Source organism: Monodelphis domestica, chromosome 5, assembly GCF_027887165.1.
Source record: "Monodelphis domestica isolate mMonDom1 chromosome 5, mMonDom1.pri, whole genome shotgun sequence".
In the NCBI taxonomy this organism is placed as follows: Eukaryota; Metazoa; Chordata; class Mammalia; order Didelphimorphia; family Didelphidae; genus Monodelphis; species Monodelphis domestica.
This window is the reverse complement of record NC_077231.1, coordinates 35046118-35071811: the sequence shown is the minus strand read 5'-3', so window position 1 is coordinate 35071811 and position 25694 is coordinate 35046118. Positions and strand designations below refer to the sequence as shown.

The following is a 25694-nucleotide window of genomic DNA, read 5'->3' as shown; positions in this document are numbered from 1 at the left end:
GTGGATTACTATCCCAACAGTGGTGGGTTTAATTTAAAACAGTGCTTTTAGAGAACCCCTCTATTTTCTAATGGCATTTTATTCAGATGTACAATGTAAATGTTAATGAAAATAAAGAGGAATGTATCGCTGCTGTGACTTGGTTATGGGCCCAACTATATCCTTTATGTAAGAGCACAGCACAGAGGAGAGCTTAGAGACAGAAATAAAAATCCCATCTGCTGTGATGGCTCTTATCCTGAAAGACACTATGAACGCCATATGTAGACTATTGGCTTAAAAGAACGATCTCGCAAAGCCTCGCCTCATCTCTTTTCCTACTCTACATTTGGGATTTGTCTCTTTTGTCACTTGCGGTATGCTCCCTCTCATGCTCAGTGGTTAATGTTATTTCTTTTGTCTCTTTCTTTGCTTTCAGAATGTAATGAATAAGATGCACACAATTAGTGTTCCCTACTCAGTGATGAAGACCTGTCCCCTGTCCTGGGTCCAGAGAGTCCACACTCACAAAGGTCGTGTCAAACACAGCTTCTCAAGTTTTTCGTCTTTAAACTTCTAAAGTTTAATAGTCATTGGTTATTTTGGCTATGGTTTTGGAGGATGGGGAGCAAGGCCGATGGCATATGGTCCTAGTGATATGTAACATATAGTGATGTGCCAGTTTGGCTAAAAGTTTAATGACTGTAGGCTTGAGAAAATTATTTACGTGCCCTTCCTCAACTTCTTTGTCCATAAATTGAGAGGAGTACACCTTAAGTTAAGTCCTTACAGAGAAGTATCGAGCTGAAAAAAGTTGCATTGCTTGTAATACTGTGATTAGCATAGAAGCTTTAGTAGCAGTCATCTCCTCCTGACCAATGAGTCCTCTTGACTGTGGTACCCTACACATCTGTAAGCACTAGACTCAATTTTCTTGAATAGTGTTTTCCAAAACAACTTTGAACCTTCATTAATTGTTAGCTGTAAGCCCTAAAATTGAAGTTGATGTCAAGAGAGTATAAACCACTGAATTTGTTTTTTTCTGTACTAACTTTTTTCCCTTTTGACTTACAGCCAAAGTGGCTTTAGTTAAATGTCGAGATTTGCATTGGGCAATGATGGCACATCGGGACCAAAGAGATGTGAGCTTGAGTTCTCTCCGTATGCTAATCGTGACTGATGGAGCTAATCCTTGTACGTAGTTCTGTGGTGGGCTTTTTGGAACTTACTTCTTCTACCTTATTTTGTTTTCCTATTATATTTTTAAGTCCAGCTCTCACTTCTTTTGTTAAAAAAAAAAAAACAATTAGTGCTCCACCAACCAAGATCATCTTTGTTGCAATATAATCTGTAAATTGGTATCCATCATATGTGGATATTCTTGATTGAAAAAAACTCGAGATTGTTTTGTTTGGGGATTATCAGAAATACACTAGAACTTTCCTAGTCCTTCCCTTTTTCAGGCTGTAAAGATTAAAATTTAGGAATATGGGGAGACTGAGGCAGATAGAAATTAGTTTCTCTCTGCAAGGAGTATTATATTTTATGAGATTTATTAAAGATTAAGGATTAAAGAAAATACAGGATAAGAAAAAACACGTGTCTAGGCCAGAGGCCTAGACCTCACCTACATTATGGAAAGAGCCGCATCTGCTCCAAAATGGAAGTCCAAAAAGACCTCTCAAAAGCCTTTGAATCAGCTTAAATACCTTCTCGATCTCGGCCCAGGTGAGATTACAAGGCATTCTGGGGAAGTGGAGCAAAGGCTTGTGGGGATTGTAGTCCTGTATTCGAGTCTATTTTTTACATTCAGACAATTTCAGACCTTAGTGGGGCTAATGCCTATTTAATATAAACAAACTTATTATCAATAGTCAGGTTTAATTGTCAAATGTATGATTAATTTTTTTAGAATAAAAAAGTATGAGACTAAATTAATACAGACAAAATGGATATTTTCATTGCTATAATATTTTTTCAATTTTATTTTCAGTTCTAAAATTTCCCCTCACCCCTATCCATTCAGAAGACAAGAAAATCAAAACACATTACAAATATGTATAATCGTCTAAAACAAATTCTTGCATTAGTCATATCCAGAAAGAAAGAAGGAATAGAACAGAATATAAAGTTTGATCTTCCCTCTTGAATTATTCTCTGCTCTATCTGGAGGTAGATGGCTCGCTTCATCATGAACCCTTTGGAATTATGATTGGTCATTGTATTGCTCAGAGCTTCTAAGACTTTCAGTTGTCTGATGTCTCATGGAGATAGTATGCCTTAATACATGGTTATGGCCATGATCTCAGGGCCTTTTATTTGTGGCCAATTCTAATTTTCAAGAAATTATTTTCTTCAATAAGATTTCATACCTCTTACCAAGATGATAATTCTCTTTTCATATCTTTGTTCCAAAGCTCTCATTTGGTAATTTTTCTCCTCCTCCTCCTTCAGAATTCTTGAATTGTAGCCAAAATGCATTTTTTTTCCTTTGAGGCTTTACATATGGATATTTTCAAGTCATTCTCTTCTGTATTTGAATCATGAGCTTGCCTTTAACTACAGAAGCTCTTTATAATGTTCTTTTGTTGTTCATTATTCCAGCCTCCTTTTTTATTTTGGACTTTATGTTCATGCTGGACTCTACCCACTTCTACAGGGGAAGGTGACCTGAACCCCCTTCTTCTGCTTTCATAGCTCAACCTGGGAACCAGTTTGTTTTCAGTGCTCCTAAGGAGTGTGGTTCATTGTCCTCCTGGTCAGAGCCCTGCAGATTTCTGACTTGGATTTGAGTCTATTGGCTTCTGAGGGTTGTATTTCAGTAGACTGCTGCTAGATTCAGTTGCTATTAGCCCATTGGGAGCTTCTGTAGATTCAGAGCAATTGAATTGCCAGCTCTCTTTTGGTCCAAGCCTCCCACTCATTTATTCCACTGTAGGCTGCATTGCCACTCTGCCCCTGGGCTCAGCACTACACAGCTATGTTTCCAGAACTTGTTCCTTCCCCATTATATAGCCTGGGCCCATGCTCACTTGCTACTGCTCCTCTCTGTCCTGCCTCTATAACCTGGAACTTGGTCATGTACAACAGAGCTGCCCTAGTGCTCTTAACCATCCCTGGAGACTGAAATGTTTTCTACCACCAGTGCCACACATACTCCTGGCCAACCCCTTTACCTAGTGTCCAAATCAATCTCTCTCTCTCTCTCTATCTCTCTCTCTCTCTATCTCTCTCTCTCTCTCTCTCTGTCTCTCTCTCTCCAAATATAAACATATATGGAGATATGTGTGTATGTATCTTTTCCTCTCCCTCTTTCCTTCTCTTCTCTCCCTTCCCCTCTCTAATTTTTCTTTCCCTTCCTTTTTTTTCTTTTCTTTCCTTCTTTGCTGCCAAGGGCTAGAAAAATGACTCATTGTGATTTTTTTTCTTTCCCTTTCTAATCAGATTTCATTCTGGTACATTTTCTACATCATTGTGGAGGATATCTGAGCAATCTAGGCAAAATGCTTCCTCTCACTCCACCATCTTACCTCCTACAGTTAAGTTATTTTAAGCAGGGTTGTTACCGGAGTGTCCCCTCCTATTGTATCCTGCTGCTAGACTTGTCTTTGCATTGGCTTTAGGAATCCTGTCCTCAACATCTCTACTCAGTGGTCTTTTCCAGGTCTTTTTGTCAGTGTAAAGATCCTCAGAATTTTTGAACTGCCGTTCTGAATTGTTGATATCAGCCTGGCCACCTAGAGGCTTTGACATTGTAGAGAATAAGAGACCTGCTTAATGAAACTTCAAGAGATATACTCGGTCTATAACAGTGATGGTGAACCTTTTAGAGATGGAGAGCTGGGCCCCACTCCCCTGACCAAGTGCCATGCCCAGTCCCCCTACTAGAGCCTGAGTGCCAGGTACAACTTTCTCCCTACTTACCCCACACAGGGTGCTCCCATCAGGCTGCTAGGTGAGGGTTGGGTGAAGTGAGGAATCATCAGCAAGTATAGAGAGGGGGAGAGGAGTGGCCCAATCACTCCATTACCCTTCAGCACTCCCACCTATGAACCACCTATCCATGTGCTCCCATTGGCTGCTGGGCAAAGGGGCGGGTCACAGAAAAAATGTCCCCAGGCATGGTAGAGAGGGGGATTGCTGTCACTGGCCTATATGTTCCTGAGGGTTGCCTGAATCACTGGCTGCCTCAGTGTGACTGTGAAGCCAACTGTCCTCATGGAGATGCCGATGGCCCTGAGTGCTGAGGTATGATAGCCCAGTGACAGCATTTCCTCCACTCAGGATCATACAACAGCTGCCATTTCCCTGACTGTCATTTTACGTATGCCAGGAAGGAGTAGAAAGATAAACAGTACCTCTACTTCAAGGACAGGCCACTACTCACATTAATCCAAGATGATTCTCTTCCAAACATACACCCTCAGCTCCTGAAGGCATCTCAGAGGAGATCACCACAGGTGTCTGTAATCTGTCCAAGATAAAGGCCAATGGATTTCTAAAAATACCAGTCATCAGTGTAAATAGTTCCGTCACCAAGAGCAAGTTTGTCACCTGATACGGCTAGCTGCCATGAGTTTATCGTTGATAGCCTCAGAGAATCTACAGTGAATCTACACATCTTGCGTGATGTGACTAGTGGCAAGTCCCAGTGATGTGAGCAAGAGCTACTGCCTTCATTCAGAACCTTGAAAGCTTTGGGGCACATGGCAGTCATCATCCCAGAGACAGGCCCCAGTAGTGCATTGAAGGCTTTGACAGAGGGTCTATGAGACGATTGCCATGGATGAAGCCTACAAAGAAGGAAACATCTTTGTCACTCCTTCATCATTACCTTGAGCAAGTACTTGGAGCAGATGAAGAAGCAGAGAGCCAATCGTGTCTAATAACAGTGGACACTTAGATGTAGAAGCAGACACATGGTGACTGAACACAAATGCAATAGAGAAGATAAAATGAAATGGTGGATGGATCACTATAAGCTAAAGAATTTACTGTACCCTGAGCCATTCTAACTTCATCTTAAACAACTCCTTCCACAACCAGGTGCTAGCCTAATTTGAGCTATGGACTCACCTAGGGCAGTCTTCTGTGGAGGTGCACTTCCTGCTCAAGAATCTGGGCACAGCTGTAGCTGAGGGCTGCCTTGGTTAGTTGAATGTGAAGCTGACAAAACTGGAGGGAAAAATGTCATGCCTATGGAGGGCCCGTTCAAATCCAACTACTACTGATACCGAGGTCGCGCTGACCCAAAGACTCCCAATGGCTAATAGTATCTTCCTGTATAGAGTAATAAATGGGGTAAAGGTTAAAATATAAAGAAACTATACTAGCATAACCAGGCTTTATTTACAGGTAAAAAGTAGAAAATAAAGTTTTGAAGTTCATTTCTCTGGGTTGGTAGATTACTACCACTTAAACCCATTTGTACCTTTAAATATATGTCCATATCTTTCTGAGATATAATTTTATGAATTTGCCCTTGAAATGTATAATCGTACCTTATAGGTTTAATAAAAATTTTTCATCAAATTTATGTACATTTAGAGCACTTTAGAATACAGATATGCTATATTTATCTCCTTGGTTTCTCATTAGAATCTTTTAAGAAATTCACCATTTTTAGCTTTAAAAATTGATCCATTCTATTTGCTTAGGGTCTGTATCGTCCTGTGATGCTTTCCTGAGTCTATTTCAGAGCCATGGTCTAAAACCTGAGGCCATTTGTCCTTGTGCCACCTCTCCTGAAGCTATGACTGTTGCAATTCGCAGGTACTGTTCAGTTCATCAAATACAGAACAAAAAGTTGTATGTTATAACTGAAAATAAATGTCTAATACTTGCCTAATATTTCCCATAAGCATAAAACACCAAGTGTATTGTGTATTATGCAAAGGAAACTGTTGATGGAATTTTTATGCAAATTGTTACCTGAGAAAAGGGTTTCATTTCTTTTTTTACTGTTGCCATTACAATTAAGTTACATGTGCATGCCTGATCTAGTTTTCTACTAAAATGGGGTGCTTTTTTTCCAGGTTATTTTATCTTTGTGGTAGGTGTCATTGTGGCCTTGAAACAAAATGTTCTTCATTAAAGCAGGTGTCAGGAAACTGCATCACATAATACCTTTCTTTCTGTTTTAGTCTGCTGTCCTAGTATAGGCCCTTTTTACTATCCTCCTGAACACTTTCCATTGCTTCCTAACATGTTTGGCGCATCTATACTCTTCTTTCTCTAAGCCATCTTATTTCCACCAGGCTTCTTCTACAGATGTCGGCATGTCACTCCTATGCTCAGAAACCTTCAGTGTCTCATATTCCCTGCCCAGTAACATTCAGATGCACCTGCCTAGCATTCAAGACCCTTTACCCTCTGATGCTGCCCCAACTTGCAGGCTTCCATTTACCCCAATGTTCCTGCCCAAACTGGAGTAATCTCCATTCTTTCTCCATTCTCATATTTCCATTTTCATACATTACTCCCACTGATCTGTCTCACTGGAGACTTTTTTCCCACCCCCTTATATATTGAAGTTCTATTTCCCCTTTAAAGCTCAACTTCAGTGATTCCTCCTCCAGAAAATCTCTGATTCTCCCACTTCTACCAATCAGTAATGGATTTTCCTCCTAGAAGCTCATTTCACATTTTATTATACATCTCAATGATTTGTTTGCTATAGTTATCTGTGTGTGTATTATGGATTAGTGCTGTTTCCTCCACACTCCTAGATCTAGTATGTTGCTTTATATTCAGTAGGCATTTGATAAATGATTGTCAGATTGAAATTGAGAGTGTTTTCCTACACCCAATGAAAACTCACCTTTTCTCAAGTCCTTCCCTATCTTCTCTGAGTGTGATTCTTTAAGAACACAGTGAGTTTCTAATGTAATTCAATTAGAAAGAATGCCAAGTTTTCTTTCCTAGGGCTGATATTTTACTACCATGATAAAAATGTTGGCCTTCACATCAATTTGTTTTTTTCTTCTCAGACCTGGAGTTCCAGGGGCCCCCTTGCCAGGACGAGCTATTCTTTCAATGAATGGCTTAAGTTATGGGGTAATTCGTGTCAATACTGAAGATAAAAATTCAGCTCTGACAGTACAGGATGTGGGACATGTAATGCCTGGAGGTAAGTCCAGTATCATCTAATTTTTTTCAAGGGTAAGTTCCTGGAGCTAATGGGGAGCTAAAGTAGAAGACAAGGAGCCTGGAAAACTGGTCTTTATATGTCATGTGGAATGCAGCTGCAGTCAAAGCACTTAGGTTTTCATTGCTTCCCTGCTTCTAAAGTGGGGATAATTATTCATGGTTAAGAAATCCTAATTTGGGCTGTGAACACAAAATCTTCCAATGGATCTATGAGTGCTCATTGCTGGTGAATCTTGTTGTCATTGAACTAGTCAAAAGTGCCTGTCTAGTGCGGGTGGAGTATTACAGTCATGATAATTGTTCTTCCAAATACCCCTTCTACAACTACCACTGTAGAAACTGCCAGCCCCCCACACCTTCCCCAAAGGAGACAAATCAGCTCCTTAAGTAAGGCAGGAGGTAAAATGAAGAAAACTACTGATTCCTGGAGGTCCAGAGGGTTGGAGTTCTTGTGTTCATTTACTACAAATATAACTGGGAATGATTCTACTAAAGATGGTAAGACCCAGTCAGACCCCCAATTTCAGTTGACTTCACAGTCATTTTTCATCAACAGTGACACAGTGTTACTCAGATCTGAAATGTGAGATATACAGATTGAATGTGGCAAATTTTATGTGTGGTGGTTGAAGGCAATGAAATGTTAGGTAGTATAAGAATGATATTAGAAATTAAGTCTTGTTATATTAGTTTATAGATAAGTAGAGAAGCTGGATTGAGAAAGAATTATAGTTTGAAACAGATCTGAGACAGAGTGTTAGTTTCAAATGTTGAGAGCATAATGGTTTTTCTGTGGCAGTTACTCTCTATGGGTGTGGCTGTTGCCCTGAGGGAGTTGGCAGTTGGTCTCTGGGAGTGACAGTTACACTCTCTTGGAGTGCTGGGTGCAGGTGACATCTTTTCTCCCTCCTCACTGTCTGAAGTAGAAGGAAAGGAGGGAAAAACCTGATGATTTCTTTTTCCAACTTGCAAAACACTAGTGAAACACTAGTGACTGTCTATTGCTGTTTCATAAATTGTTTTATCTCTGAGAAAACCAAAGAAAGGCCTAGTCTTTGATTTGGACTCCTAGTCAGCTAAGGCTCAGAGTCCTAACTTGGTTCTTGCTGAGGCTCAGCCAGATGTCCTTTGTTATTTTTATAACTTGGAGACAAAGTTAAGCATTATATACTTTGTATAAGGATTAAATAGTGTTAGTTTATTGAAGAATAGGGAAAATTTGGATTATTCGGACCCTGAAAGATCAGTGTAGCCTGTGAAACAGGGGGTGGGGAGAAATAGGTTCCTTGAGGAACCAGGGAGTTTTATTTGGTGGAGTTAGAATCCCTTAGAGTTAGAAATCCTTTTATAACTTTATATTCTCAATAAATAGTTTATTTTTGTATAACAAGAGTCTTCTTAGTGTCTTTGCGCCTGGTCCTAAAGAGAAGTTCACTTATGAGCTTCAGTTTACTGATATAAACTGAATATACTTTGTAGTCACAGCAAGCAGAGTATCTAATCAGTTTATATCCATAATCAATTCATTGAGCTATTATTTTTACAGTAGTAAAAGAATCAAATTTGGAGTTGTGACCCTGAGGTTCAGATCCCTGTTCTGCTACTCAACGTCCTTCATGATGTTCAACAGTTATTTTTCTTCCACATCTGTAAAATTATGGGATTGGACTTTTTAAAAAATCTTTTTTGTGTCAAAGAGCCCTTTGTCAATTTAGTGAAACCTATGGACCTCTTCTCAGAATAATCTTTGTAAATGCATAAAATAAGATCTATATATCACCTATATATATATAATTGCAAAAGAAATCACTTACATTGAAATACAGGGGTCAGCTAGGTATCTCAGTAGATAGAGAACCAGGCCTAGAGATAGTCCTGGGTTTAAATTTGGCCTCAGAAACTTCCTAACTGTGTGACCCTGGACAAGTCATTTTGTGAGAAATCATTTAGCCCCCTAACCAATTTTTAGTAGACCCCTGCCCATCTTAAATCAATAATTTCATCCCTATGATTAGTTCTAATCAGTATTATCTAGTTTAATGTGTTTTTATTAGTTATTTTATTAGTTAGTTAGTATCCTCTAATCTAATGCAATCTTATAAGAATAGTGACCAGTTACTTTTTTAACAAATAATAATCAGAAATCGCTAGTCATGGGTCCAGTTATATACTTCATAGTTTAATAACTGAGAAAAAAGAGTCTTTTTTTTCCCAAGAGTTCTATATTAGACTTTAGCTTAGTCAACATGACTGGGAGTTGGGGAGATGGAGGGACACAGGAGAAGGTCTTCACCCAAATGTTGCAAACCTCCATGGAAAGTTCCCATGATATATTAAATATAGAAAAAAAGCCTTTCCTCCCAATATTACTTCCCTTATAACCCTTATTAAGGAAGGTGGGACACCTAAACAAGAGACTAAAGTGGGTTTGCTGATAAAAACAGATCTGATGATAAAATGGGTGGCACAAAGATGGAGGGTTGTATGGCCTAATTGCCATATGACCACCTATTGTTTAGTAGCATTACATGACCAGGGGCATACTAAGAGTTTGAAGTCCACCAATTAGATCACTCACTGATGTCTGGATTGACCAAAGGTCAGGGCTAGGCACTGAAGGGAATACTGTACTCTAAGAAGGAAGTGGTCTCATTTGTGAGGAAGAACTGGGATCCTATTTGTTGGAGTATTGACTTGATCTCTGTCTCAGCTGTTTTGTTATGGATAGGACAAATTTCTGGAGTTTCAATTTAATACCAGTAGCCTATCCCTTACCACTTTTCTGTCTTGGAACGGATACTTTATATTGATTAAGAAATATAATCTATAGACAAGAAAATTGCAATTACATGATAGAGTGGTAAGCCTAATAACTATAGACATTTCAGAGTTGGGATGAACATAAACAGTATTTTGAGTTTATCGGTTATGATGTATTAGACTACCTTTGAGTTCTATTAGTGACAAAGGCACAGGTACTGTTAATACTATTTTTATTTATCAAGGACATATAATTTAAGAAAATGATCATTTCCATGATGAGGTTAGTGAAAAATAAAAATATGATTTTTTTTCTTCTTATCAAAATTCATAGACATCCTGAAATCTTTTCATGAACCCTTTGGTTAAGAACCCATGCATAGTTTAGTTGGTCTCTCTTTTAGCTCTCAATTGATGACTCTTTGAGCCTATGAAAGCAAATGGATTAGTATTCATTTCAAGTGTGACAATATTTCCATGGCTAGTTTAAGGCATTTGGTGATCTATGCTCATGAACCATATTTTCCACACATTAGGGATGATGTGCATTGTAAAACCAGATGGACCACCCCACCTCTGCAAAACAGACGAAATTGGAGAGATCTGCGTCAGCTCCAGAACAGGAGGAATGATGTACTTTGGACTTGCTGGTGTGACTAAAAACACATTTGAGGTATCTATCTTAATCTTTATTTCCCCTACCTAGTTTCTTCCTAACCTCCTAAAAATAAAAATTCTTACTCCATTTTTTTTTTTGAAAAATCAGTTATAGATAATGTGGTAACTTCCAGATTTTGGCAATGAAAATTTTTAAATTCTCTAGTATGGATTTTGTCCATGGAATTAAAATGTGCCTAATTCTAATTGACAAATGAATGAATAAAAGAATTGATTATAGAAAAATAATATTTAAGAAACGTAATTGGAAGATCTATAAATTGACACTTCCAATTTTTTCCTTCTACAATATTATTTTGTTTGAGACCTGGGAGTGGTTTCCCATACAACTAATATTTTACTAAAACATGTACTATATCAGTGATCAAATCTGATCAAATAATATATTTTTTAAATTACTGTGTTACCTTTCAGCATCTCTCTTTTTCCTTTTAGGTGATTCCAACTAATGTTGCAGGTTCTCCAATTGGAGAAGTACCCTTTGTCCGGTCAGGATTGCTTGGATTTGTTGGTCCAGTAAGTAATATTTTAGTTCTTATGCTTTCTGTGTGTTCAAGATGAAATTAATTATTCTAGTAGTCTTGTGGGATTATGAAATATAACTTACTATTTGAAGTAGCTTCAATAGAACCCAGGTCATTTGGCTCCATAAAATTAAGATATTCCATTTTTCAGAGATGTCTTTACACAGTTATACTTGCCAAATTCAATTTAATACATTCTAATTTGTAGGAAGGTGGTGAAAGAATTACCTGTGGCAATAAAGGAAGTACTACCATGATAAAGTAGTTATTGTGCATTATAACATGACCCTTTATGATCAGGGATTGAAATATGTTTGAGAAACTCAGGAAAACTGGCCAGGAAGGGCAATGATTAATTTTTTTTATAATTCAAATTCTGTAAGGATTATAGTTTTATTACCTTTTAGTCAGTCTCTGGGGCTCTAATGCAAATGAGATGCCTTGCTTCTCTTCACCTGGATTGACCTGCACAAAACATTAGCATGTGGCTTTACTATTTGCCTTGACCCTACAGACTGGTCACTGCACAATATGTGAATGAATATCTCTTAGTTTCTTTCCAAACACAAGTAAGGACTTTGTCCTAAAAAAAACAACTAAGAAATTAGACTGCACCTGAGAGAATTTGTTCTTCCTAGTACTAATGTTACATAATTGTATATCTTTCTTTCCAAAGAGTGTGTTACCTGAAGAATTTAGAACAAAAGTAGGCTAACATTAAGACTGGATCATGAAAATAAATTGTGCAGCTGGCGAAAGTGGAAAATTAGATGGTATCACTCTTGTATTTTTCAGGTTTTCATTTCATATTCTACCCTAGAAACAAATATGGGAATGCCTTCTAGTTGGAGCAGGCATTTGTTAGTCAAGCAGATATAATGAGACAGACATATGTTCCCTTAAGTCAGATACCCATTGGCTGCTGTGTTTTACTTTTCAGGGTAGCCTTGTATTTGTGGTTGGAAAAATGGATGGGTTGCAGATAGTTAGTGGCCGAAGACATAATGCTGATGACATTGTTGCAACTGGATTGGCGGTTGAATCAATAAAGACTGTCTATAGAGGCAGGTAAGTGGTAGAATATTCAAATATGTCCAGAGCATTATGTAAGGGCTAAGAATATTTGCTAGAATGCTTGAAATGGGTTTTCTCTGAGAATAAAGTTGTCTTTGAACATAAAATAATAACTAGCTTTGAAAAATATATGTCTAAAAATTTTGAATTCTATGTCCCAAGGCAAGTCAAACTGAATATGTATTTATATGTTTACTGAGCTAAGCGTGGGAGATAAAAAGAAAGGCAAAAAACCATTCCTGCCTCCAGAGAATGGAATTCCATTCCTTTCTTTGCATGCTAATGGAGGAGACAACTTGCAAGTAACTACATACATATAGATGGGATAGATTGGAAATACTCTCAGAGAGAAGACCCTAGCTTGGAAGTGGGCCAGGAAAGGTCTCTTGAAGAAGGTAGGGTGTGAGCTGAGTTGTAAAGGAAGCCAGGAGGCAGAGGTGAAGAATGATCATTCCAGGCTCAAGAGGCAGAGTGTGCAAGGTACAAAAGGGACCAAGCATTGATCCATAATAGCCAATAAGCATTTAATAAGTGCCTAGTATGTGCCAGGCATTGTAGCAAGCATCGATGATACTTTTAAAAAAAAGGCAAAAATTAGTCCCTGCCCCCAAGAAGTTCAGTCTAATAAGGGAAGGTAGAACTAAAAAGAAGTTGAAAATCTGGGACGTGAGGAAGTCCTGCAGACATGAAGGGAAATGATCCAAAGCAATGGGGACATCAGAGTTTATTTCAGTGAAGAGTTTCTGGAGATCACAAAATCCAGAAAGGCAATCAGGTGGGCGATAATGAGGTAAATTTCCCTGACAGATGTCCTTAAATAGTGAAGGCTCAGGGAAAGGGTCCCTCCAGGCAGGGAGTGGGAGCCCGGCTAAGGGGCAGGGCCTGCTAAGGAAGGTAGGAAAGTATCAAAAAGAAACTACAAATGTGGAAGGGGCCCCCTTGTGAAGGAGATGAAGTTCTTTTCTTTCTTTAAAAACAACAACAACAATAACAACAACAAACCCTTACTTTCAGGCCTAGTAACAATTCTAGGGTAGGAGGGTAAGGGCTAAGGCAAACAGGCTTGAGTGACACACAGCTATATATGGAGACATAATATGTCTCCATATAATATGGAGACATATTATTGTGAAATCCATGGCCTTTTCTTTCTTTTTTTTAAACTTCTTTTTTGAACTTTCTGAAGCAATTCACTTTACCATTCATTTATTAAATACCTTTCACATGCAAGATGCCATATTAATAAGAGGTAGAAATAAAAAATGCAAAATACCTTTTGAGATATTTCATTCTATGTCAGAAATCTAGAGAGGTGTCCTAGGGGGAGGAAAGATTCATACTTTAAAATTTTATGCTTTAAAAACAATTGAGGTAGGAAAAGAACACTTTCAGGAAAGGTTTCATTGAGGAAATAGCACCTAAGGTTTTCTTTGAGATGTTAGCTATTATTATTGAAGAAAATAAAAGGACTCTGCTAAGCAGGGATGAGAAGGAAATGCCTAAGGGCACAGAAGATGGCATGTTGAATTCAAGAAAATATTAGTCCAGTTTTCTGGAACATAAAAGGAACTAAGACTGAAAAGGTGGTAGGCAGGTGGTAGCTATAAAATACTAGATCAAGAAGAAACCTAAGTTTTATCCTATAGGCACTAGATTTTTGAGTATGGGAAAGACATGGTCATATCTGTCTGTACCTTAGGTAAATTATTTTCACAGCAATGTGAAGGATGGATTGAAAAGAGAGGGCAGTGGGATTGGGGGGGAGGGGTAATGCCTGAAGCTTTACAGTAAGTCTAATGATGACAATATGAATGAAAAAGGAGGGATCAGATCTAGGAAATATTTGGTGATATCTATTGTTTTCAGCAACTGATTGGATATAGAGAGAGTTAGGGGGAGAAGAGTTTAGAATGACTTGGCTTTCAACCATGGGTAACTAGGAAACAAGTTTTGGTTATGTTAAATTTGAGATATTTGGAAACACATTCATGGGAAAGATTTGGAATTCAATCTGTATGTTGTCCAGTCATTTTAGTTGTTTAATAGTCTGACTCTTCATGACCCAGTGAAACATGCTGTCCATGCGGTTTTCATGGCAAAGATATTGGAGTGGTTCACCATTTCCTTCTCCAGGGGATTGAGGCAGGCAGAGGTTAAGTGACTTGCCCAGGGTCACATAGCTTAGTAAGTGTCTGAGGTTGGATGAATGTGGGTCTTCCAGGCTCTAGGCCCAGCATTCTATCTACTAAACAACTTTAACTGCCTCCTTTAGTCTACATGTAGCTGACATTTGAACTTATGAGAACAGAAGAGATCCCCAAGAGATGAATTTCATCCAGAGGAGAAAAGGCAGCTTAGCATAAAGCCTTCAAAGATCTGTACACTTGGGGAATGGGAAGAAGATGAGCAAGCCCAAGGAAGAGAAAGTCCAGCAAAGGGGGGTCTGACCAGCAGTATCAACGTTGCCAAAAGACCGTAGACAAGATCGTTTGATTTTGACTCTATTGACCACTCCTTCCTCCCAGATGCGTTTTGCTATCCTCTGGGCTTTCCCTACTCTTCAAACCTGGAGATTTCAGGCTTTCACTTTAATTCAATTCAACAAGCATTTATTAAGAACAGGTAAATATTCCAAATTGGACAGTAAGGTGGCACAGTGGATAGCACACCAGGCCTGTAGTCAGGAAGGCTCATCTTCCTGGCTTCAGATCCAACCCAAGACACTTAGTAACTCTGTGACCCTGGGCAAGTCATTAATCCACTGTCTGCCTCAAGCCACTGGAGAAAAAGGCGAATCATTCTAGTATCTTTGTCCAAAAAACACCAAACAGAGTCACAAAGAAACTGAGGAGACTGAACAACAAAAATGTTCCAAGTATTATTATGCTAGGGAGTAGGGATGCCTTTTGCCTTTACAACAATGAAAGTAAAAGGCAACAGAGTATGGAGGCCAGAGCACTACTATTGGAGTCAGGTAAACTTTGCCCTTACCTTACTTCCTGTGTTTCCTTGGGCAAGACTACCGCCCTCATCTCTCCAAGGAGGCTGGACTAGGTTGTCTCCAAGGTCCCTTTCAGCTCTAAATTTGGGCTTCTGTAATCCTAAGAAATTGTCCTTGCCCTCCAAGAAGATAGAAGATGAAAACAAAATAGATAACAAGTAGTTTCTGGAATTCTCTGTGGTGCTATAAGGCAGCATGGTGGTCTGATTTGAAGATCAGTCCCTGACCAAGAACAAGGCCAGGAAGCAGAGTAAAAACATGGTGTTGGTGATGAGTTCTTGGCCCTGCCTAACAGTCTTGGTAGTGGATAGTGAATTCTTGGGATCTGGCTAATTGTAGAGAAACATATTTAATGTACTTATTCAAACCTCAGGCAACTGTGTCCCAAGGCTCAGTCTAATATTAAATAGATTAACTGGGAGAGAAGGAAAAGAGTGGACAGAATATGAGGAGCCTTTGAATAGGAATACTTTATCTTCTCCTGTGCCTTCAATCATTACCTTTATGAAAATGACATTTAAGTCCATATCTCTAATCCTAAGCTCCTGGAAATTGGTAAAAAGCATCTTAACCACTGAGCTCTGAATGGATATTGAAGGATACTTTTTACTTTCTTTTTCTTATTTGGAGTGTGTATGTTTTCTTTTACAACATGGCTAATATGGAAATTCATATGTATAATCAAGGTATTGTTTGACTTCTTCAGGGATGAGAGAGGGAGGATGGGAGAATTTGGAACTTGAAATTTTAAAAAATACAGATGAATGTAATTTGGAATATTTAACAACAGTAACAAATATATACATATACATAAATACACCCATATACATATGTATATACTAGAATAAAACTAATCTGCTTACTGGCTGTCCTGCCTCTGGAGTTCAACTTTCTCTAGTATATCCTTTGCTTCACCACTATAGTAGCCAGTTTAATGTACAGACCTGACCAGGGGTTTCCCATTGTCTGTAAAAAAAAATCTCTAACCTTTTTTCAGATCATAGACCCCCCTTGCCAGTTTGGTGAAGCATGTGGACCCCTTCTCAAAATAAAAGTTTTAAATAACTGAAGGAAATGGTAAATTTTAGTTAAAGTTAAAGATCAGAGAAAATAAAGATGTAATTTTTTCCTATCCAAGGTCACAAATCCCTTGGTTAAGAACCCCTGGTATAAGATAAATCTTTTACCGTAGGATTGAATGAAGGCTTTCTATGATCTAGTTCCAACTATACTACTTTGCTCTACTTTATATTCCAGGCACATTGCCTACAAACTGTTAACCCTTCACAGGATGGTTCCCTCACATTGCCATCCCCTCTGTAGCTTTCCCTGATGTCCTCATCTATAAGTGGTATCTTATCTCAGATATTTATATCGCACTATTTGGGATACATATATATATATATATATAATGTTATATATATGTTAACTGTGATTTGTGTTTCTTTTACCTCCTGTTTGTAATTTTCTCAAGGACTGTTCTGCTTCCTTCTTGTACCCTCATATCCTAGTTTGGCACCCAATGGCTCCCAATACAGTAGCCTACTTCAATTCAGTAGAGATTGACTATCGTAATGCGTTTATGTTCTCTCCCTCTCAGGATCGCCGTGTTCTCAGTGCCGGTGTTCTACGATGAGCGCATTGTAGTGGTGGCCGAGCAACGGCCTGATGCTTCGGAGGAAGACAGCTTCCAGTGGATGAGCCGAGTGCTGCAGGTAAACCTATCTTTCAGGCTTGGCATTAGGACCAGTCAGTGTCCTTGTGAAAGAGAGCATAGTCCTCACCTGGCAATGGTGAGGGGGGGAGCTTTCTTCTCACCTGCAGATGGTGTCCTCTGCCTTGTTCTTTATAGTAGTCACCCACATATATTTGGGTGCTGCTGGCAAAGGTCAGGGTAGACACCACTCATTCTGTTCACAGGAAATCACCAAAACTCTTCCACTTAGCTTCCTCATAGTCATTGTACTCTTACATTTTTGCATATCATTCATGTCTCTTTCTTATGAGTGTGGGGCAAAATAGTTCAATTTCCTTTATTTGTTTTTCCACCCATAAAACTTATTTCTCCACACATAAAACTGGTAATTGTTATATCGCTACCTGTTTTGGACTTTGAACCAGTCAGTGACTATTTATTGAATCTCTACTAGGTGCCTAGAAATGTGTTGAGTTTTGAAGGGGTCAAGGAAAGGCTGATTTCCATCCCTTAAATGCTGTAAACTGAGGGAAAGACTTTAAAACCAAGCAAGACATAGAAAGAGTCACAAAATGTAAAATAAATAATTTTGATTACATCAAATTAAAAAGTTCTTGTACAAACAAAACCAATGTAACCAAAATTAGAAGGGAAACAACAAATTAGGAATCAATCTTCATAACAAAAACCTCTGACAAAGGTCTAATTACTCAAATTTATAAAGAGCTAAAGCAATTGTACAAAAAATCAAGCCATTCTCCAATTGATAAATGGGCAAAGGACATGAATAGGCAGTTTTCAGCCAACGAAATCAGTACCATTAATAAGCACATGAAGAAGTGTTCTAAATCTCTTATAATCAGAGAGATGCAAATCAGAACAACTCTGAGGTGTCACCTCACGCCCAGCAGATTGGCTAACATGACAGTGAAGGAAAGTAATGAATGCTGGAGGGGATGTGGCAAAGTAGGGACACTAATTCATTGCTGGTGGAGTTGTGAACTGATCCAGCCATTCTGGAGGACAATTTGGAACTATGCCCAAAGGGCGATAAAAAGACTGTCTGCCCTTTGATCCAGCCATAGCACTGCTGGGTTTGTACCCCAAAGAGATAATAAGGATAAAGACATGTACAAAAATATTCATAGCTGTGCTCTTTGCGGTGGCAAAAAATTGGAAAATGAGGGGATGCCCTTCAATTGGGGAATGTCTGAACAAATTGTGGAATATGTTGGTGATGGAATATTATTGTGCTCAAAGGAATAATGAACTGGAGGAATTCCATGTGAACTGGAACGACCTCCAGTATTTAATGCAGAGTGAGAAGAGCAGAACCAGGAGAACATTGTACACAGAGACTGATACACTGTGGTACAATCAAATGTAATGGACTTCTCCATTAGTGTCAATGCAGTGATCCTGAACAATCTGCAGGGATCTAGGAGAAAAAATACTATCTACAAGCAGAGGACAAACTGTGGGAGTAAAAACAGGGAGGCAGGACAATCACTAGACTACAGGGGTGGAGGGGATATGAAGGAGGAGAGACTCTGAATGAACACCCTACTATGGAAACCAATAGCATGGAAATGGGCTAGGGTTGAGGAAGCATGTAAGCATGTGATACCCAGAGGAATTGCGCATCGCCAATGGGAGGGGTGGGGAGAGGGGGGAGGAAAAAAAAGGTGAACTTTGTTTCTAATGAATAATGTTGGAAAATGACCAAATAAAATAAACGCTTAAAAAAAAAAGAGCTGTAAACTGTTCTAGTTGTATGAAATCAAAAGTAGCACTAGATAGTCTGTAATCATGTAGTCAAGCACATACCAACATGATAGAATGTTCAGAGAGCACTTCTTAGAGGAGGCAGTGTTTAAGCCATGCCTTAAAGGATGGGTAGGGCTTGGACTTTGTATCTAACAGAATGAAAGATGCATTGCTTAGTAAACTTGCATTGATTCCTTTGCCCTCTCTCTATAATCTGCATACATCAAGTCTGTGGCTTTCTTATTCTTCCAAGACATTTAGATTTGAAAGAACTTTACTTACTATTAAGAAAAAACACACTTGAGAAAGACTCTCACTTGGTAAAATCAAAATAGGACCCTGTTACCTAAATCATTTCAGAATTAGGAAGCAGGTGGAAGGGAGTTCAAAGGTCATCTTGTCCATCCCATTCCCATGTGATGCTAACCCAAAAATATAATAGGGGGAAAGGAAGAGGACCAGGGCAATGAATAATAAAATCAAATATATTAGGAGGACCTGATCTTGAATATAATAACATTAAGTAATTAATCATTTTTCTTTGTGTTTGTCTAGGCAATTGACAGTATTCATCAAGTGGGGGTATATTGTCTTGCTCTAGTTCCAGCTAATACTTTGCCAAAAACTCCACTTGGAGGAATTCATATATCTCAGACAAAACAGCACTTTCTGGAGGGGTCTCTGCATCCTTGTAACATTCTGATGTGCCCACATACATGTGTCACCAATTTGCCAAAACCTCGGCAAAAACAACCAGGTAACGTGTCGACTCTTGTAACTTAGAGGGGAAAAGATGATTCAAGCCTATTTCAGTTGCTGTAATTTAGATCCTCTTCATATAAGTTTGGTTGGAGTGATAAGACTTATGCAGAAGCCATAGCACAGCACCAAGAATTAGGACTGGGCATAAGCCCTTCTTGGAGTTTGTCATCTCTGTCTCCTACCTTCCTCTCAGTGGTGTGACTCACTCTGTGGGAGCTGAGAGTAGTTGGTGCAATGACCAGACGCTTACGTCTAGAACTTGGGGGGGGACCCCAAGCAGGGCAGTTTTGAAGTAAAGGACTGGCATTGGGAAATCTTTCTCCCTGCGATTATTGTTCACCTCTTTCCATATTCAAGGATGTGGTTTTAAACTAATTACAGATGTGGGCAGGGGACAGAACACCTAACAAAAATTGTCTATATCTAGACACAGAAGGAATTCAAGTCACCATAAAGCTTTAGGAAGAAGCTAATAGACTCAGAGAAAACTAAGCATGCTTAATTTAAGTTTAATATTAGGAGAAACCTAGATTAAGGAATAAGGGAATTCCTAGTTCATTGAACCTGGCGTTTTAACTTAGTAACCATTAGAATTGAGATTATATCCTACATGGGATCATGGATCTGGTGCTGGAAGGAGCTTTCAAGATCATCTTGAATTTAGTCCAGAGCCAACTGATCTTTTTGGGTCACAGACTCTTATTCTCAGAATAATGTTTTGTTTCAATTCACAATTGAAGGAAATGCCAAATTTCAGTTAGAGATGAGTGAAAATAAAGTTGTGATTTTTTCCCCCTAATTTCCAAGTCTGTTTACAGGCCCCCTGAAAGCTATCTGTGGAGCCCAAGTTAACAACCCCTAGTCTAGGCCAATCCCTTCATTTTACAGATGAGGAAACTGAGACTCATAAAAGTTAAGTGACTTGTCCCAGAGATAGGAAGAGTGGAGCTGGGATTCAAACTCAGGTGGTGGGATTTCACATTTAGCAGTCTTTCTCCTATACCACATTGCTTCCATAGCATTACATTACATCACAAGGCTAATTCTCTTGTCACCACACCATATTTCCTCTTTGCCCAGAAATGGTTTTTCAGAGCAAAATATTCAAGAATAAGCTCTATCCCCTTTTCCTTCAATGACAACTGCTTGAATTTGTAGGCAGATGGGAGTATTTAATTATGATTAAAAATAGTACAATATTTTGCTAAAAAGTGATTTCAGAATACAGCAATAAATTATTGAAAGCTCTTTCCACTACCTCAATCTTTCTGGTAAGCCTGACAGAGTTATTTGTCTGTTAATAAAAAGTAGATTCTTCTTTCTGGTAATATTAACTATAGTTATCCAGTGAGTGAAGATTTTTATCCCAACTAGATACCTACTTGCATTTTTAATTATCAACATTTACTGAGTGCCATTATCTACCCAGCTAAAAGGTAGAAGATAGTTACCAGCTGCTCTGGGTAGTATATATAGTAAATGGTGACGAATACAGGTATTCCTGTATTCAGGAAGAAAGGCCAGATGAACCTACATCCTACCTATTGAAAGCTATATATAGATACGTCTATATCTATCTATATCTATATCTATATCTATCCAATCACATTTTTAAATAATGTCAAGAGCTTAAAAAGCACTATCCTGCTTGAGTATATAACCACAATAGAATAATACACCAAATCCCATTGAAGTCAAGACAGCAAATACCTTTTCTTTTATTTTTTTTTAACCCCTTACCTTCCGTCTTGGAGTCAATACTGTGTATTGGTTCCAAGGCAGAAGAGTGGTAAGGGCAGGGCAGTGGGGGTCAAGTGACTTGCCCAGGGTCACACAGCTGAGAAGTGTCTGAGGTCAGATTTGAACCTAGGACCTCCCGTCTCTAGGCCTGACTTAATACACTGAGCCACCCAGCTGCCCCCAGCAAATACCTTTTAAATGAAGGATTCTGTTTAGGAGAAGCTGTTGCCATAGTCTCCTGGATGCTCAAAGGAAAAGTACTTTGAGTCTTGTATCAAATCTGCATCACTCCTTTCTTAAGCCCCTGTTTATGTACCATTCAAACTACTTAATCTAAAACTATATGCCAGGATCTCAGGACAAAGTAAATGAGGTGATTAGTAGAGATGAAGGAGTTTGTAAGCCGTGCCAGGAACAGCTGATGACAGTATATCGCCCAAGACAGTGTCAGGGACTCAGAATGGAGAGTAGTGAAGATGGACTCAGTGACACCTCGGTGAGGACCTGGAGACGACACTGTGGCCAGATTCTCACTTGGCAGGAACAGATGGCTGGAGGAGTTAGGCAGAGCCGGTATGCATAATGAGGCATAAATTCCATCCTGGGGGGTAGCGGGAGTTCCTGCTTCTGATGTCGCCTCCTAAGAAATGTACCGTGTACATACATGCCGGGGCCTGCTTAATCTACATCAAAGTCAACATTATGCCCTGGTCTGCATTGCTCGATTCAGATTTCATCTGTTAAGGTTTTATGTCCCAGGAGCCTGGCAGGTCCCCTCAGATACTGGAGAAACCTGGCTTAGAAAATCTACTCTTGTGCCATTGCGAGCGAGTTACGTACTAAGCCTCTCTGAAGTCCGTCCTTCCCTCCCTATAAAATGAGGATAATAATATCTGGCATTCCCTATTTCTGTAATATGTACAGTGGCGTTTTCATTAGTCCTCCTAAAAGATCCTCCCTCTGGACCTGCCTCTCTCAGTTCAATAGCCTTAGAATTGTGTATTGGGATTAATGCAGATTAAATAGTGCTGGATATGAACCAGGGACAGTTGAGGCGGGGTATGTATGCTTTTCAGAGAGGTGCCATTTGAGGTGAATTCCAGCCTTTGCTTACAGTTGTAGGTCCTGCCTCTGTGATGGTTGGGAACCTCGTTGCTGGAAAACGAATCGCACAAGCTTCAGGGAGGGACCTTGGGCAAATTGAAGAGAATGATTTGGTGAGAAAGGTAAGTATTCTTTGTAGTAGACAGATATGATGAATATCCTATAGAACAGGAGATGGCTTAGGAGACTCCAGTTACTAACTGTTTTCTCTTTTATGTGATTATAGCACCAATTTCTGGCAGAGGTATTACAGTGGAGAGCCCAAGCCACGCCTGACCATATACTTTTCCTTCTGCTAAATGCTAAGGTACCAGGAATAAAATAATTCCATTGACTACTTTGAGGTTATTCTAGACACCTTTGATAAAGCTCTCATTCCTTCAATAAAATGTCCTCTATTTAAACTCTTAAGTAAGAAATCTGCTTTTTTTCTTATAGCAAATAAAGTTGATTTTCAAAATGGCTAGAGGATTATTTTTTTTTTTGCCAGTATAATTTACTGTACCATATGTTCTTAGAATACAGCCAATTCTTGTGGCCATTAACTGAAGTGTGCTGTAGCACAAATAATCCAAAACTTTTTTATATAAGAGTTTTGCTTACATTGTATATAAAGTTTTTTCTTCCAGAATCATACCATTTTGATTATATTTGGCTTAAGTTAAGTTAAATTAATTTGCATTTCCTAAATTTAGAGCAAAAAGAATCAAGAAAAGATGGCAAAGGGAGTTTGAACTGGGATTTAGAATTTGATATGGAGAATCTACAACGGTGTAATATACACCTAGATTGGGAATTGACTGCATTGGTTTTTTCTGCTTTCAAATTTGCTTTCATTTTGCTTCCCAGCTTACCTTCTATTCCATTGATTATGTTTTTGTTTAAAGGGAACCACTGTATGCACAGCCAGCTGCCTTCAGCTCCACAAGAGAGCAGAGAAAATTGCAGGGATTCTTTATGATAAAGGACACCTAAATGCAGGGGATAATGTAGTGCTTCTTTATCCTCCTGGTAAGATTTTGGTTGATGGTCATAATCCTTTAATCTCAAGTGTCATTTGTTTGTCACTTAGCCCCAGGATCGTTCAGGGCCTTGCAGTTCTAAAAGTTCAGGAAGAGTATTTCATCTGCTATTTCTAACGCACTAAATCTCTAAAAATCTCCACAATTCAAAAGTGTCATAGAAACGATACCTGCTTGAAAGAATTTTCATGGTGTGATTAAACTGTAAAGCCCTTCCATTATCCTGTGTTTTCAATTCTTATGTAGTTTTCTTCCTATTACTCTAGCAACATCTTCTTTATAGTGAAAGAGAGTCAGAGTTATTTGATGACTGATTGGTATGCACAGTGACAAAACTACTGGTTGAAATATCTAGATTGCTCTGCTATTCTTTGCACTGTGCTTTATTCTTGTCTCCTGCCTCATTTCTGTCCCTAATACTTTATACTCTACCTTCTTTCTACTCTTTTCTTCATTTTATAGTCTTAGAGTAAGAGGAGGCCTTTAGAGACCATCTCACAAGCTCCCACACAAGGAGCCTCCCCTCTACAGATATTATCCAGCCTGTATTTAATATTTCCAAGGAAACACTACCTCACTAGAAAAGCAGCCCATTCTGCTTGGGGTTCCCTATAATTATTTAAAAAGATCTTCCTCCTTTTATCTCCTTATAATTAAGTTTTGGTGCTTTCTGGTGTTTGGTCTTTTTTCTGTCTCTGGAGACCATATGGAGTAAGTCTAATATCTCTTTCTCAGAAGAGGCCTTCAAATGTTAGCATCAAGCTCCACTTACATCTTCCCTTCTGCCAATTAAACATCCCCACTTCCGTCAGTAATTGCTTAGATGGCATAGTGTCCATACATCCCATCCTCCTCCTTTCCTTTCCCTCTGTCCCTCCGAATGTGTAGTGGCCAGCCCCGATGATATAGTGTGTGTATATGCAAGCATATGTCTCATTAGATAATGTCTCCCAATGGTATCTGAGCCAGAGTGACAGGCACAGGACTGTCATTCTCTCATCTAAACATTTCCACTTAACCCTTAGGTCTTTTGCACATGAACTACTGAGGTCACTACGCCCCCATCTCATATTGGTGCAGTTGGTTTTGTTGAACCTAAGCACAAGACTTTGACTTCCTGTAAAAATGTTTATTGTTGAGCTTTTTTTGAACCTACACATTCTTTTTCTTTTTTAAACCCTTACCTTCAGTCATACTGTGTATTGGTTCTAAGGCAGAAGAGTGGTAAGGGCTAGGTAATGGGGGTCAAGTGACTTGCCCAGGGTCACACAGCTGGGAAGTGTCTGAGGCCAAATTTGAACCTAGGACCTCCCATCTCTAAGCCTGGATCTCAATCCACTGAGCTACCCAGCTGCCCCCCCCCCCTACATTTTTTTTTCTATAAAATGTATTCACTAACTCTCCTGGGTTCTCTCTTTTATCTTTGATCTTTTTCCCTCTCTGTGAACTTCCTTGTTACTGGCACTCCTGAAATTTTGTCTGAATTACTCACTTGGCCTAAGATTTGATGAACAGCATATAAATTATCTGTTGAGTTCTAATACTTGGCATGTTCAGTGACATTCTGTGACAATTTCCCTTCCTGTTGCCTTGCAGGCATTGAGTTAATTGCTGCGTTCTATGGCTGTCTCTATGCTGGGTGCATTCCTGTGACAGTTCGACCTCCTCATGCTCAGAACCTTACTGCCACCCTACCCACTGTCCGCATGATTGTTGATGTAAGCGCTCGGTGTAACCAAGCTAGTTGTTTTGTTTTGATCACCATCCCATCTGGGTTCAGACCATTGAGGATTCTCAGTGGTTTTCCACATTCCTTGGCCTGAAACTTGCCTGTAGTATTCCAGCTCTTTTTATGACACTTACAGATAGGAGTGCTAGATGGCAGTGATGAGTGTTGGCGGTGCCTTTTGAGGGGGATGTGTGACTTTTATTGCTTAAAGACCCATGAAATTTGTTTTAGTCTTTTCCAAATGACTTCTTTATTCTTCCCTCTTGTTCGTTAGTTTGGAAAGTGACCTGGCATGCCATGAAAAGAGGCCCAAAGAAGGTAGACCAATACGCTATTAGAGCACCCTGTTCCCATGTACCCGGGAGCTGTCACAGGAGAAGTAGCTTGGTTTCACTGAATCCCATTGTACTTTAGGGCACTGGGCAGTTTCCTGGTTAGTGTGTTCAAGTTTTAATTCCTGTGTATATATTTTTCAGAGAGTGGCTTATGTCCGTGCAACCACGTACAGATTCAGTGTAGATTTTCTTGAGTCTGAAAAGAGCCCTTTGCCCGAAGTGAATTCTGCACAAATGTCTTCATGGTCAGGAGAGTGGGAGTTAAGAAGTCAGAAAAGGAAAATTCTCTTTTCCAAAGGAATCAGAGAGTGTAATATGGTTTTAAGAGAGGCAGAGACAGAAACTTGAAATGATGAGGAAATCCCACCTTTACG

The 25694-nt window shown here is 39.1% G+C and overlaps 1 protein-coding gene across 2 annotated transcripts in view; it reads left to right on the top strand.

Annotated features, from left to right (window-relative positions):
- DIP2B (disco interacting protein 2 homolog B) overlaps positions 1-25694 on the top strand; it is a 209332-nt gene that overhangs the window by 156114 nt on the left and 27524 nt on the right. For both annotated transcript variants that reach the window (XM_056798247.1, XM_056798246.1), the window contains 13 exons: positions 419-512; positions 1054-1173; positions 5637-5751; positions 6969-7108; positions 10425-10561; positions 11002-11082; positions 12031-12158; positions 16766-16880; positions 19184-19385; positions 22247-22356; positions 22461-22541; positions 23122-23245; positions 24853-24974. In XM_056798247.1, coding sequence (XP_056654225.1) covers positions 419-512; positions 1054-1173; positions 5637-5751; positions 6969-7108; positions 10425-10561; positions 11002-11082; positions 12031-12158; positions 16766-16880; positions 19184-19385; positions 22247-22356; positions 22461-22541; positions 23122-23245; positions 24853-24974 — 1569 coding nt within the window. The remainder of the gene's footprint in view (positions 1-418; positions 513-1053; positions 1174-5636; positions 5752-6968; positions 7109-10424; positions 10562-11001; positions 11083-12030; positions 12159-16765; positions 16881-19183; positions 19386-22246; positions 22357-22460; positions 22542-23121; positions 23246-24852; positions 24975-25694) is intronic.